Genomic DNA, 14,457 nt, shown 5'->3' with positions numbered 1-14,457 from the left:
TGAAGGTGGAAATGCTTCTTACTGTCCAGTCTGCTTGACTGCAACAGGGTTACTCCTAGGAATTGGGAGTCTCTAGTATCTCAGAAGCAGTGCTCTCATGAGGTACCTCCCTTCAATTTTTCAGTGGAATTCACACTTCAAGTATGCCTATCATGGACATTTGAACCCTCTCACATGCACAGGCTCACCTGCACTTGGTTCTGAAAACAGAACCAAGTCTGCCCACCCTGGAGATGATGGGGATGTTGCTACTCCACACATTTCTTGTCGAGCCCCTAAAAAGATAAGAAAAACAAAACCCTTTTAGGATCCCATAAGATTAAAGTCATACTGACTCGCACATACTGAGCACATAGAAGCACTTTCATAGAACTCATCCATATTGCGGTTGAAGTTGCAAATAGTGTACGTACATCGTTCAAATAAACAGTTGGGACATGCACTGCAGGTAATTTTAAATTCCTAGACCCAAGTCATACCATTGCTTTCTCATAGATCTCCAGATTTCTTGCTACCTTCTGTGTGGCACTTTCTCAACCAACACGTTCCTCAAACCTCGCCAAGCCCATTCCTGCTTAGACAGTTTAGTGGTGTAGTGGAGAGAAAGAAAATCAGGGGCTAAAGAAGAAATGACAGGGTGGAGATTGATCAGTGGTTTTCAAACTGTGTTCCACAGAAGGGTAAGTTGGGCTGGCCAATGGGAGTGAGGGGGCTTCCAACTACTGGCCAAATATTGATTTTGAATTTGGGGTGTCCTTGATTTGGGGCTATTGAAAGGCTTTCCTTGTCATCTTCAGTATTTTTGTTTTGTCAAAATGTATCAATTTAACCCATTAATCGGCTACGTAGAGCTAGAGGTGATGGCAAATGAATGTGTGTGTGTCTGTGTGTGTCTGTGTGTGTCTGTGCTTTAATAGCCTCTTAATATAGAACAGATAGGCCCACATTAGTTGTACCTGAGAAGTTAAAACAAAAACCGCCCTCCCAAATGCCCATGAAATTGCTTTTTGACTTCTGTATTAAAGATGTTTGTTTTCCCATCTTTAAATCTAGAACTTATTTCTTCTGTGGTTTATAAATTAATCTTTTTACTTCCATAATCAAAACCAGTATAAATACATCGTGTGAAGTACTGAAAGAATAAACAGGAAAATAAAACACTCCATAATTTCACACAAGGATAAGTAGGGTTGAGAGGTAATAGCAAACAAGAATGTAATTATTGGGGTGAATTATTAAGTAACTTCCTCAAATTGAATTAGAATTGATTTTGCTATTTCCTTAATAATATATTTAAAATAGAGCTGAAAGTCTAAAAAAATTACTCAGAGTCATTAACATTTCCATAGATTAATTTAAGAGTTTAAATAGTATTTAGCATATATAGCCTTTCACTTTAGATTGTTATATTTTGAACCTAATATTTGCCTGGCTGAAATGATTCAGATCAGTGGTTTTCAAACTCTGCTTTTTGGAGGTTTCTTAGAAATGCCTTAGGGGCCAGCATGTGGGGCAAAAGAAACAAAGCAGGCGGGATTCCGGCTCCCTTGTTTCAACCCAGGCAACCTCACATTTATCTCTTTTGTACATCAAGAGTTCTGCTTAGGAGTTCAATTAAAAGGAATTCCACTGCTGAAGAGAAACAACAACAACAAAAAAAACCTGAAAACTGCTGGCTTGGATCTAGCCCTACTCTGTAGCAAGGGGCTGACTCCTAGTACAGAATCTAAACTGTACTTTTTTGCAAATGAATTTTAATGCTAAAATTTGAAACTAAATGAGTATGAACATTAATAAATGTATGTATTTTATGTGAATCTTTCTAACTATCTGCAGTTGTGCATGTGTTCATTCAAAATCTATTTATTGCATGCTTACTGTTGGGGAGACTGAAAAAATAGGGGGTTCTTACTGGTAAGGCACTTTGGGGCCAAGAAACATGATGTGATGAGAAATACAACAACTATCTGCATGTGTATTAAACCATACTGTATGGTAACCTAGTAGGGAGGCAGTGCTTTGAGGGTGAGGAGGCTAGAACAAGTGGTACTTGAGATATTTTTTAATTAAAACAAATAATAAGTTAAAACTTTTTAATTAACATTCCTTGTGGGATAGTTTTAAGTTACAATAGTAACTCGTGTTTATTGTAACAAACTTTAAGCTGAGTTTGCAAGCACAAATGGGAGCAGTTGGGTACAAGAGATAGTCATGGCCATGATGCCAGTGGTTCTATTCCAGGCAGGCAGGGTTGGGGGAGCTCCATGTAGGGACCAGATATACTGATGGTCTTTTGAGCCAGACTTAATTTGCATAAGGAAGTAATGAAATGTGTGTTGCTTGAATGACATAATCGGAGTTGTGTCTTAGAAGATTATCTGAGAACAATGTGCACAGCTGATCATAAGGGAGCAAGAATGGGACTAAGGAAAAAATTCAGTTTAGTTGCAAAGTTCCAAGTAAGAAAGGGTGATGGCTTCAACTAACACAGGTGGGAAGAAGAGGACAGATACAAAGAGAGACTGAGGAGCATCGTCCAGAGTCCCCAAGATTGGGATGTAGGAAGGGAAGGAGGGGAGGGTCAATGAGGACTTCTGCATCTTCACTAGTACAGTTTGGGTGGATGGCCAGTGTCATTGCCTGGGCAGGGATAGAAGAGCATAGTTTTGGCATAATGAATGAAGATGGTATGTATGTGCTCGGGGAGAGGGTGTGAGTGTGTTTATATGTTCTAGACCTGGATCTGAAAGTGTACGTATTCTAAGTGCAAGTTCTGGGGTCCCTGGGTTCACATCTTTATCTGCCACTTCTTAGCTATGTAGCCTCGGACCTCTAAGCCTGTTTGTAAGTTGGGAAAAATAACACCTACCTCATAGGGTTGTTGTGAGGTAGAGCATAGTGTTCAGTAGGAGCTTTCTGAATGTTATCAAATATTATTATTTATCTTCCTCAGACCTTAGGTTTCTCATGCATAAACTCATGGTGGTAGGCTGGGTTAGATGATTTCTGGGATCTTAGCTATAAAATTTTTCATTCTAGTAGGTCTGCTGCTGTCTGTTTGTATGTGTATAAACAAGCACCATTTTACTCAAAAATGTCAATCATTTCTAGGAACTTGCCACATCAGACTCAGATTCCCCAACAGCAGACTACAGGTAAGTACTAAAAGTAGTAAGTTGATATTAATGTATGAAGCTAACAGATTAAGAGACTATTATAGTAGCACATAATTTATGAACCTTTAGCTGCATTGACTAAGGCAAAACAGTTGTGTCATTCCTTAATCAGAGTTAGAACCTCAGAATAATAGCTTAGATTATTGCATAGATTGGCATCAGAGTGATAAACACTGGGTAAATGATCTTAGAGCAAAAGCATCCATGGAGGTCCTGTCTAATTAAGGAAGACTGAATAAAATTCCCTTCCTTCGGCGAAGCTCCCTATTCTTCCCCTTGGTATGAAAGATTCTTAGCTTGGATGCATCCAGGATTTGTCTCAGTAAGTGAGCAGCTTGAAACTGACTCTTACAAAAGGAAACCATTGTGACTAATCACTGAGGCTTCAGGGGGATAAATGAGAAATGGTTGGCCTGGTTTTAATGCCACTTTAAAAAGCTGTTATAACATGACCGGTGACAACAAGATGGCGGACGATTCTCCCTTGACTATTCTATTTCCCTAAGACTTGCTTTCTTTAAGTTTATTTCTTTCAAGTGTCCCTAAAAAATTTCCACAGCCAATTATTTCATTCATCTAGGTACCAAGTAGATAACTTATTCATGATTGTCTTCTAATTAGTGGTTGATTCCTAGTTCTAATTGCCAGGCAACCAGTAATGCCTTTTGTGGCTCTCTTGGAAAAGCAAGAGAACTTTTAAAAATGTAAGTTGGATGTGGAATTCTGAGTGTGAATAGTGGTATTGTAGTAGGGAAGCTATTAAGTAAGTCTCTTAAAAACTTTAGGCACATATAGAAATTTATTAGATGTTTTCATTCAAAAATTATTTTCTCTATTACTGCTTTCGGGAATTTAAGGAGATTTTCGTTTGACAACTTTTCAAAGATTTGAGGCAAGTATAATAAAATTGTTCTTCAGATTTTAATTATGAGATAATGTTTATCAGAATTTTCCCCTACAGTTTTGATCACTTGTTTTAATTAAATGCTAACATGTTTCAACAAGGGTGTTCAATATATTGATGTCGTGTGATGCTACCGTGTAAGCATTTAGGAGATTGATGAAGGAACAAACTTAGTTATAAAATATCTGTTACCTAAAGAGTAAAGACAAAAAACAAATCCCTATTAGCACTAATTGCCTGTTTTTTTTTTTAAGAAGAAAACATTTAAAGGAATATTTCTACATTTCCTTCATTAAATTCATAAACTTCTAACTCTTCTAAGATGCCTTTCCTCTGATTCTTAATTGTTTCATGCAAGGCGTGAGTAGTAGGAAGACAGTTTCTAGTAAAACAGTAAATAATTTATTTGTGTGTTTAAAAAATCCAGATTTTACTTATTGGCCCTTAGAGGAAATAAGGGAGCCTGAGTGGATGATATTAGAGAGACATATTTGATAGCGGTATAGATTTTCAGCAAGTAGACTTGTTAATGTGCTAGTTTTTAGTAATAGGCAGCATTTATAACTACAAGGACAGTTTATGCTTGAGCAAATGGGGTAAGAGCCAAAGAATTTCCCTGGGGGATTTTTAGGTTGTTCCACCCAATTTTTTAGATTATTTTTCTGAAACAGATTTTGGGGAGCAGGCGTTTTTCTTGAGTCAAGGAAGCTTTGATCTCCTTTTTAGTTAATGCGATAGCCTATTACCTCCTTGTTTTCTTATATTTTTCTGTAATTTAGAGCACATTATTGACTAAAGTGCACTATCTCTTCGTGGTTGTTTTCTTCTTGTCATTGTTGTTTTTGATGAGTCCCCAAAGTATCTAAGTGCTAAAGGGAGAGAGACCACCCTAGCATTTTTTTGTTATTATGATAGATTGTTGTGTTTCTGTCTCTGATAAATGTATAACCAAGTAGAGTTTTGCTTCCTGGAGAGAAGAGCTGAATGGGCAGGTTACATTCCTTATTCCCATTCTGTTTGTTTGAATGAAAAAATAATTTGTTTTTCAGTTTCCAACTTATTCTGCTCTGTATGCACATCCATGGACTTAGTGCTTTATGTATTTTCCTGGGTACAACAGCTTTTCCTGGTCATCCCAGTACCACAAAGAGGCACCCACATTTGAAATCATAATTTGCTCTTTCCAAGTACCTCAAAGCACTATGCAAGGTCACAGTTTTCTTTATGAAGACAATTTAAACACAGGGTTTGTCTCTTGGATACCAAGTGATTTTATTTGTAGCTACTCATATGGAATTGCAGGAAGAGTATATTTTGAAGTTTGTTTTATTTAATTTTTTCTTTTCTTTTCTTTTTTCTTTTTCTTTTTTTTTTTAATGATCATCAAAAGTTTAAGAAATAAACTAGCTGCTGGTGTTGTAATCCTGGACTTAAGCTCTCGCTGGGATAATAGAGCAGTTACAGGCCAACAATAGCACTGCCTTTTGGACGAGGCCCAAGCCATTAGGTTTGATGCCCCTTCAGGTTTTCTCATTTTCTTTGCCCTTCCAGCCCACACGATATTTTCTAAAAAGCCACGATTAAAAGGTACAGTCCTACGTCCTGCAGTCAACCCCATTCTTTTTGTTTACTGTGGGAGGAATTTTCAGACCATACCTTCTGAGAGGTACAAACCATTAACGGCTTTGGCCTAAGAAGGAAAGGACTGATTTAGAATTTTTCTTTCTTTCTTTCTTTCTTTTTTTTAAATACAGAGAAAGAATGTCAACATAATTCCTTTAAATTGCATTAAGAAGATAGAAAATTATTCCTTGTCATATTTTGTTTCGCTCAAAGTCTAAAAGTGTCTGCACCCTGTCTAACTCATGCACATGTTCGTTCTTCCACACTCCAGGTAAATGGTATCCCTGAAGAAAGGAAACTGACTGAAGCAATGAATTTGTAATCAGCCAGCAAAGCAGTTATATCTCATTTCTTCTCTTTTCCACTAATGCATGAGCTTTTCCGAAATATGGTGTGCATGTCGACAGTATTAAGTCTGTAGCAAATAATACAGTATAACTTTCATTTTACTAATGTATTTTTTTTGTACTTAAAGCATTTTTGACAATTTGTAAAACATTGATGACTTTATATTTGTTACAAATAAAAAGGGACCTTTAAAATAAATATTATTAATGAAGCTTAATGTTGGGTAAAATTTATTTCAGAAAATATTTGATTGCCTTCTATATAGTAGGAATCTTCTGTTGCTAGGAACAGGTTCATGTGGTCATTCTTTATTCAGTAAGATTTTATTAAGCATATTCTATAAATACAGAACATATCTATGCTCTGGGTTCCAGGTGAGCAACCCATTTAAATAATGCTGGATCCTTATGGCATGTCTCAATATGTTCTTTTATATATTCTTTCCTGGAGTGTTTTAAGGTAGACTTGGTCTTAAGGTAGACTTGGTTATGGATCTGATGATACCTTGTTTATGAAGGATGGCTGGGCTGCATAATTACCTGGTTCCATGATCAGATACTTATTTTTATGAGCAAGCCTGGAGCTGTTACTCAAAAAGAGAATAGTTGCCTGCTGTTGGTGGCATGAATTAGATTCAAACCCCTGAGCTTACCTGTAATAACACTTCTTTCAGGAGTTTCCTCACACCATAGTGGTCTGCTTCATATATCGTGAATACTATTGGTTAAAATGCAGTTATCAGACCAACTCACAGGGCTACTCTTGTTGTAGGCTAGACCAGCTAGAAAACCTCCTACTCTGCTCTGGGCAGATTTCTGTGTTACTAGTTAGTCAAAGGATACACAAATGCTATGTTAATCTGATTCCAAAATCTAAAAAGACTCCCTGTTGCCACTGTATGCAACAAGGTGTCTTTCACTTAGGGGTAATAATCACTTAGGGGCATTGGAACCCCTTCCCCTCCAGCCCCAATGCCAAGGACATGATAACTTAACAGAAGGTATAGGAATAAAAATATAAGATAAATCTTTAGGTTCTTTGATTTCCTCAAGATTTATCTTATGTTTTTATTCCTTCCCAAACAGAGGGTTGCCACTTGCTGTTCTTCAGGACCTAACAGCTTGAGGTTGTAAATATAATAGGTGAGGTTCAAGTCCTAGCAGGAAAGGTTGCCATGACTCCAGATGACTAGATTGTGACACAGTGGCAGAGAATTAAGAAACTGTTGCTCCTTTCACTGAAATCAAGCAGGATCTGGGAAGTCCAAGTAAAAAGGAACAATAATAAGTGATGCACAAATCTAGAGACTAGAGATCAAGTGTTAGGAACTTTATTCATCTCTTCAAGGAAAGAGATCACTGTGAAGGTTGGAAAATGCAGTTGGGAGTTAGCACTGGTTTTTGCACTGACCATATTAAGGAATTGAATGGGATAAAAATTATTAGTCAGCATCTCACAAATTGGCGATTATTGCCTTAATCTCTGCAATTCTCTCTGAAAAATGATCTTGCCTCTGACTTAATATTTTGATGGGGACTAGTGATGTGTTGAACATTATTTTCATGTGTCTGTCAGCCATTTGTATGTCATCTTTGGAGAAATGTCTGTTCATGTCTTCTGCCCATTTCTTGACTGGATTATTTGTTTATGTGTTAAGTTTAATAAGTTCTTTATAGATCTTGGATAATAGTCCTTTTTTTTTTTTTTTAAAGATTTTATTTATTTATTTGACAGAGAGAGATTACAAGTAGGCAGAGAGGCAGGCAGAGAGAGGAGGAAGCAGGCTCCCCACTGAGCAGAGAGCCCGATGCGGGACTCGATCCCAGGACCCTGAGATCATGACCTGAGCCGAAGGCAGCGGCCCAACCCACTGAGCCACCCAGGCGCCCTTGGATAATAGTCCTTTATCTGAAATATCATTTGCAAGTATCTTCTCCTATTCTGTGGGTTTCCTCTAAGTTTTATTGACTGTTTCCTTTGTTGTGCAGAAGGTTTTTATCTTGATAAAGTCCCAATAGTTCATTTTTGCCTTTGTTTCCTTTGCCTTCGGAAATATGTCTAGCAAGAATTTGCTGCAGCTGAGGTGGAAGAGGTCGCTGCCTGTGTTCTCCTCTAGGATTTTGAAGGAGTCCTGTCTCACATTTAGGTCTTTCATCCATTTTAAGTCTATTTTTGTGTATGATGTAAGGAAATGGTCCAGTTTCATTCTTCTACATGTGGCTGGCCAATTTTCCTAACACCATTTGTTGACGAGACTTTTTTCCTTTGGATGTTCTTTTGTGCCTCATTAAAGAGTAGTTGACCATTGAGTTGAGGGTTCATTTCTGGGATCTCTGTTCTATCCCGTTGCTCTATGTCTCTGTATTTGTGCCAGTACCATATTGTCTTGGTGATTATAGCTTTGCAGTAGAGCTTGAAGTCTGGCATTGTGATGCCACCAACTTTGGTTTTCTTTTTCAACATTTGTCTGGCTATTCAGGATCTTTTCTGATTCCATATACATTTTAGGATTATTTATTCCAGCTCAGTGAAAAAAGTTGATGGTATTTTGACAGGGATTTCACTGAATGTGTAGATTGCTCTAGATAGCTTGGACATTTTCACAATATTTGTTCTTCCAATTCATGAGCATGGAGTGTTCTTCCATTTTTTTGTCTTCCTCAATTTCTTTCATGAGTGTTCTATAGTTTTCTGAGTATAATCCTTTGCCTCTTTGGTTAAGCTTATTCCTAGGTATTTTATAATTTTGGGTGCAATTATAAATGGGATTGACTCCTTAATTTCTCTTTCTTCTATCTTGTTGTTGGTGTATAGAAATGTATCCAATTTCTGTGCATTAATTTTATATCCTCCCTTTGCTGAATTCCTGTAGGAGTTCTAGCAATTTGGGGGTGGAGTCTTTGGGGTTTTCCAAAGAGTTTCATGTCATCTGCAAAGAAAGAGAATTTTGGACAGGTCAGGTGAGCTTGGTGGTGGGGTATTGTGGAGGGCATGTATTGCATAGAGCACTAGGTGTGGTGTACAAACAATGAATTTTGCAAATTTTAAAAAATTAAAAAAATTTTTTTTAAAAAATGAGAGTTTGAGTTCTCTGATGATTTGGATGCCTTTCATTTCTTTTGGTTGGTCTGATTGCTGAGGCTAGTACTTCTAGTACTCTGTTGAACAGTAGTGGTCATAGTGGACATCTCTGCCATGTTCCTGACCTTAGGGATAAAGCTCTCAGTTTTTCCCCACTGAGAAGGATATTCATTGTGCACTTTTCATAGATGGCTTTTATGATATTGAGGTATGCTCCCTCTATCCCTACACTGTGAAGAGTTTTAATCAAGAAAGGATGCTGTACTTTGTCAAATGTTTTTCTGCATCTATTGAGAGGATCATATGGTTCTTGTCCTTTCTTTTATTAATGTAGTATATCACACAGATTTGCAGGTGTTGAACCACCCTTGCATCCCAGGAATAAATCCCACTTGGTCTTGTTGAATAATTCATTTAATGTACTGTTGGATCCTATTGGCTAGTATCTTGGTGAGAATTTTTGCATCCATTTCACCAGGGATATTGGTCTGTAATTCTTTTCAGTGGGGTCTTTGTCTGATTTTGGGATCAAGGTAATGCTGGCCTCATAGAAGGAGTCTGCAAGTTTTCCTTGCATTTCTATTTTTTGAAACAGCTTCAGAAGAATAGGCATTAATTCTTCTTTAAATGTTAGGTATAATTCCCCTTGGGAAGCCATCTGGCCTTGGGCTCTTGTTGGGAGATTTTTTATTACTGCTTCAATTTCCTTGCTGGTTATGGATCTGTTCAGGTTTTCTATTTCTTCCTGTTTCAGTTTTGGTAGTTTATATGTTTCTGGGAATGCATCCATTTCTTCCAGATGGCCTAATTTGTTGGCATTGAGTTGCTCATATTATGTTCTTATATATTGTTTGTATTTCTTTGGTGTTGGTTGTGATCTCTCCTCTTTCAATCATGATTTTTATTTATCTAAGTCCTTTCTCTTTTCTTTTTGGTAAGTCTGGCCAGGGTTTTATCGATCTTATTAATTCTTTCAAAGAATCAGCTCCTACTTTCCTTGCTCAGTTCTACTGTTCTTTTGGTTTCTAGTTCTTCGATTTCTGCTCTAATCTTTATTAATTCTCTTCTCTTGCTGGGTTTAGGCTTTATTTGCTGTTCTTTCTCCAGCTCCTTTAGGTGTAAATTAAGGTTGTGTAATTGAGACCTTTCTTGTTCCTTGAGGAAGGCTTGTATTGCTATATACTTTCCTCTTCGGACCACTTTTGCTGCATCCCAAAGATTTTATACATTGATGTTTTCATGAATTTTTAAAACCTTTTAAATTTCCTGGTTGAATCCTTCATTCTTTAGTTGCATGCTCTTAAACTTCATGAAATACAATTAAAGTATAGAATATATCTGTAAAAATGAAAATTAAAAGAAGAATTTCTAAAGAGTTGATAAAATAAATTGGTTGAGAAAAGAAAGAGAAAAAAAATTAAATTTGAAAGACTAAAGAATCATTGGGGAAAAAATCATGAATTCTATGTACTATTTGTTCCTAGCACTGGAGTTTTGTAGTTCTCATTGATTGGTGAACTTGGTCTTGGCTGGATGTTCTTGCTGATCTTCTCGGGGAAAGGCCTATTGCAATGATTCTCAAGTGTCTTTGCCTGAGGCAGAACTGTACTGCCCTTGCCAGAGGCGAGGCTAAGTAATCTGATTAGGTTTGCTCCAGGTAGCTTTTGCTCTCTAAAAGCTTTCCGTACAACTTTGGAGGATGAGAATGAAAATGGTGTCCTCCCATTTCTGGCCCCAGAACCAAAAACTTGGGGCCCACTCCTCAGTGTACTCTCAGGGAAAAGCAGTCAATCATTCCTGCCTCCCTGGTCTCCATCAATATTCCATGCTCATTTGGCCTGTGACTGAGCATTTCTGTCTCAAACACATGACCCTGCTTTGAGTCTCCAAATCCTGTAGGCTGCTGTGGTGCACGTATGGACTTCTAAAAGTTCTGATTTTGTACACTGTTGCCCTATCATTTGCTGGTAGCCGCCTAATGAAGGCTCCATCCTCCCATGGTCTATCTTCCCATAATACTGCCTTGGATTCATTTCTCTGCACCTCCAACCTTGCAGAAAGTGGTCACTTTTCTATTTGTAGCATTGCAGCTATTCTTTTCTTAGATCTCTGATTGAGTTCACAGATATTCAGAATGATTTGATAGCTATCTAGCAAAATTCCTGGGACCAGATGAAATTAAGGTCTCCTGCTCCTCTGCCATTTTGGACTCCAACTAGATCATCTCACTTTACATTCAGTTAATAGACTGTAGTTCATCTTAGGTAATTTGCCATGTAGTTTTCATACTGGTGTTTATATTTGTAAAACTTTGGCAGCCATGGAGATGTGCTGCTTGAATCTTCCTTCATGGAAGAATTTACCATTCAACTACAAAAAGAATGGTTAACAGCCAGCTGCCAGTCGTTAGCACCTTCAGGATCTGCCATGTCCTTTGAACAGAGGAACACTTTTCCTGGGCAGCCACCCTCTTGCCATGGCTGAGCATGGTGTCAGTACTAGGGCCTAGGACTCCTCTACTGGGAAATCTTTACTCTGGAGCTCCCTGGTAGGCTGGCTGAGAGCCTCAGGTTTGCATTGCAGTTGGATGACCTCCTTGCCTAATCTTGCTTCCTCTCCACCAGCAACCCTTTTAGAGAGCTCAGATCCCCAGCATGGATTGAAGATTTCCCTTCAGTTCAAAATAATAATGAGAGCTTATTAGAGCTCCTTTACAAATATAGAAGTTTCTGTGTTTTAGAACACGATTTTTTTTTTTTTGGTGAAGATTTTATATATATATAAGAAGCCAAAATAGGAAAGTGTCAATCTTTAAAGTGGATTTTATTGAATCAGAAATCTGTTTACTAGTTACCACCTCAGTAACTAATGTATTGTTTGTTTTTGCACCATTTTCAAACAATATGTAATTCCTTTCTAATCAACTGGGAATCAAGTTGATTGCTTTTATAGAACAAATTCACAAAAGACAGCACTCAACGGAAATTTTGAATTAGTTTGGTTTCCTTAAAACAGTTTATAAATTTGGGCATGATCCCAGGAAGCCACAATGTGAAAGCAGAAAGATTGAGGAGGTGAAGAGAGGTTCCGGAAGAAAGCCAACATAGAGTATGTAATTGATCTGCTATTGTTCTAAAAAGTAGAACTCTGTTCTACTGGGGATATGCTAAGGAACTGTGTAGAATACACCTCAAAGGGGTGCCTGGGTGGCTTAGTTGGTTGAGTGGCTGCCTTCAGCTCAGGTCATGATCCCAGAGTCCCAGCATCGAGTCCTGTATCAGGCTCCCAACTCCATGGGGAATCTGCTTCTCTCTCTGATCCTCCCCCTTCTCATGCTCTCTCTTTCATTCTCTCTCTAAAATAAATAAATAAAATCTTAAAAAAAAATACACCTCAGAATTTCCCTTCAAAGTGATAAGAGATTTAGATTTTCATCCATGGACTCACCATCCTGCAGCTGAGTTGCTCCAGGGGGCATTAATTCTCCTGTACTCCTGGGCTTTTGTTGTGACTGGGCCAAACAAGATCCTGGTGCTCTGAAGTAAATCCTGGAGCAGGGAAGCTGAGACATGTTATGGAAACTCAAGGTAAGAAAAGAAAGCTAAATAAGCTGTTAGTCAGATGTCTTGAACAAGCAAGGGACACTACTGCACAATATCATTGGTATGCAATGTTAAAAGGCAATTACTATCATCTGAACTTACTGGTTAACATTTCAATTTGCAGTGGGACAAAACCATTGACACATAACCTATAAGTCAACTTGTGATATACATGATGGTCATACTTAAAAGAGAATGGCTTGATGAATATTTGCTCTATGCTAAAAACTCATGCCAGGAGAGGATGGATTTTTATTTGGGGAAGAATTATTTGGTAAGCTGTGCTGATATGACAAAAATATCCCTGAAATCACAGTGGCTTAACACAATAAAACACTATCCACTCACATCACAGGTCAGTCTTCCTCCATCCTGTATACCATATGATCTGGAACACATGGTATCCAGGATTTCTATGGGAAAGGAAATGAGAGTTGAAGTGTCACATGGGATGTTTTTCAGAGCTTGTCTTCAAAATGGCTCCCCTCATTTTCATCTATACTCTATTATCTGGCAATGTCATGTTCTCCAAAGGCAACGGCTGTGGATGCTGGGAAATATAGTCTTCCTGTGCACTTAGGAAGAGGAAATGGTATGGTAAACATGAGCATTGTTTTGCCACACATGTGGACTGGGAAAAACATGTAATTAGTGATTATGAACTAATTGATGTATATAACAATGAAGGATATAATTACACAAATAAATAGTTCTATCATTCCCAATAACCTCAATTGTGAGTTAGAACTTCCAATTGGAAATAAAAACAACAGCTACTACAAAGAAACGGACTAGATATAATAAACTAGATAAACAAATTTTGGAGAAATATTGCATTAAATTCTTGTAGAAAAACATATGATTATAGGTTCACAATCCCTTATCTGCAATTCCTAAATCCAAAGATTTCAATTTCTTCAAGAGTTCACAGCAAATCTATCTAATGGTAGAATCTGACCTGAACAAAAATGAAGTTTATTTTATCTTTCTTAATCCCACTTGGTGTGATGCTTTGCTATAAAACATTAACATTTTGCTACATAGTATTGCCCTTACCCTACTGAGTATGTTACATAATGTAAGTATTACATTTATGAAATCTGAAAATAATTAAATACCCAAATACATGTGGTCCCAAGAGTTTCCAGTAATGTGCTGTAGACTTATACTACTAGCTTTGTAAATGTTATGTTTAATTTTTATATGATGTTTATACAATAAGCTTATTTTTATTAGCTAAATTTGGGGTTCCATGTGTGTTCCTAAAGCAAATTAATGGGTAAAAATATGAAAGAAGATTGAAATAAACTGGTCTAACAGAATAATATACCTCCTACTTCTATCCACTGAGAGGACCTAGAAGCAATAATACTCCACAAAAACAAGCACTCGAATTTTGGTTTCTAGGAGACAGGGCTTCAGAAAAGAAAGTATAGATGAGCCCAGAATCCAGAAAATAAGAAAAAGAATAATGGAGATTTATCAAAAGTATTCAGGAACCAGCTAGGTGGGGCTTAGCTCACACTGGTCAAATATGGGACAATTACTAAATACAGTAATATAATCTATAGATAAAGTAAGATTCCTTAAACTATTTTGATTAAATGAATAAATTAGTAAACAAATGATTACCACTGAGGATAAACACTTTTTCCCCATAATGTTCTGGCCATCTTATTATTATTATTGTTGTGGTAAAAAAAACACATTAAGTTTACCATTT

The 14,457-nt window shown here is 37.3% G+C and overlaps 1 protein-coding gene across 4 annotated transcripts in view; it reads left to right on the top strand.

Moving 5' to 3' along the window:
• Positions 1–6,268, top strand: part of SGCE (sarcoglycan epsilon) — a 66,640-nt gene extending 60,372 nt beyond the window's left edge. For 3 of the 4 annotated variants that reach the window (XM_044246051.1, XM_044246050.1, XM_044246054.1), the window contains 3 exons: positions 3,112–3,155; positions 4,034–4,068; positions 5,975–6,268. In XM_044246051.1, the coding sequence (XP_044101986.1) occupies positions 3,112–3,155; positions 4,034–4,068; positions 5,975–6,025 (130 nt within the window). In that variant the 3' untranslated portion in view covers positions 6,026–6,268. The remainder of the gene's footprint in view (positions 1–3,111; positions 3,156–4,033; positions 4,069–5,974) is intronic. The other variant, XM_044246053.1, reaches the window with a different exon arrangement.
• Positions 6,269–14,457: the final 8,189 nt, after the last annotated feature.

This window comes from Neovison vison, chromosome 4 (assembly GCF_020171115.1).
Source record: "Neovison vison isolate M4711 chromosome 4, ASM_NN_V1, whole genome shotgun sequence".
Lineage (NCBI taxonomy): Eukaryota > Metazoa > Chordata > Mammalia > Carnivora > Mustelidae > Neogale > Neogale vison.
This window is presented reverse-complemented; position numbering and strand designations above follow the sequence as displayed.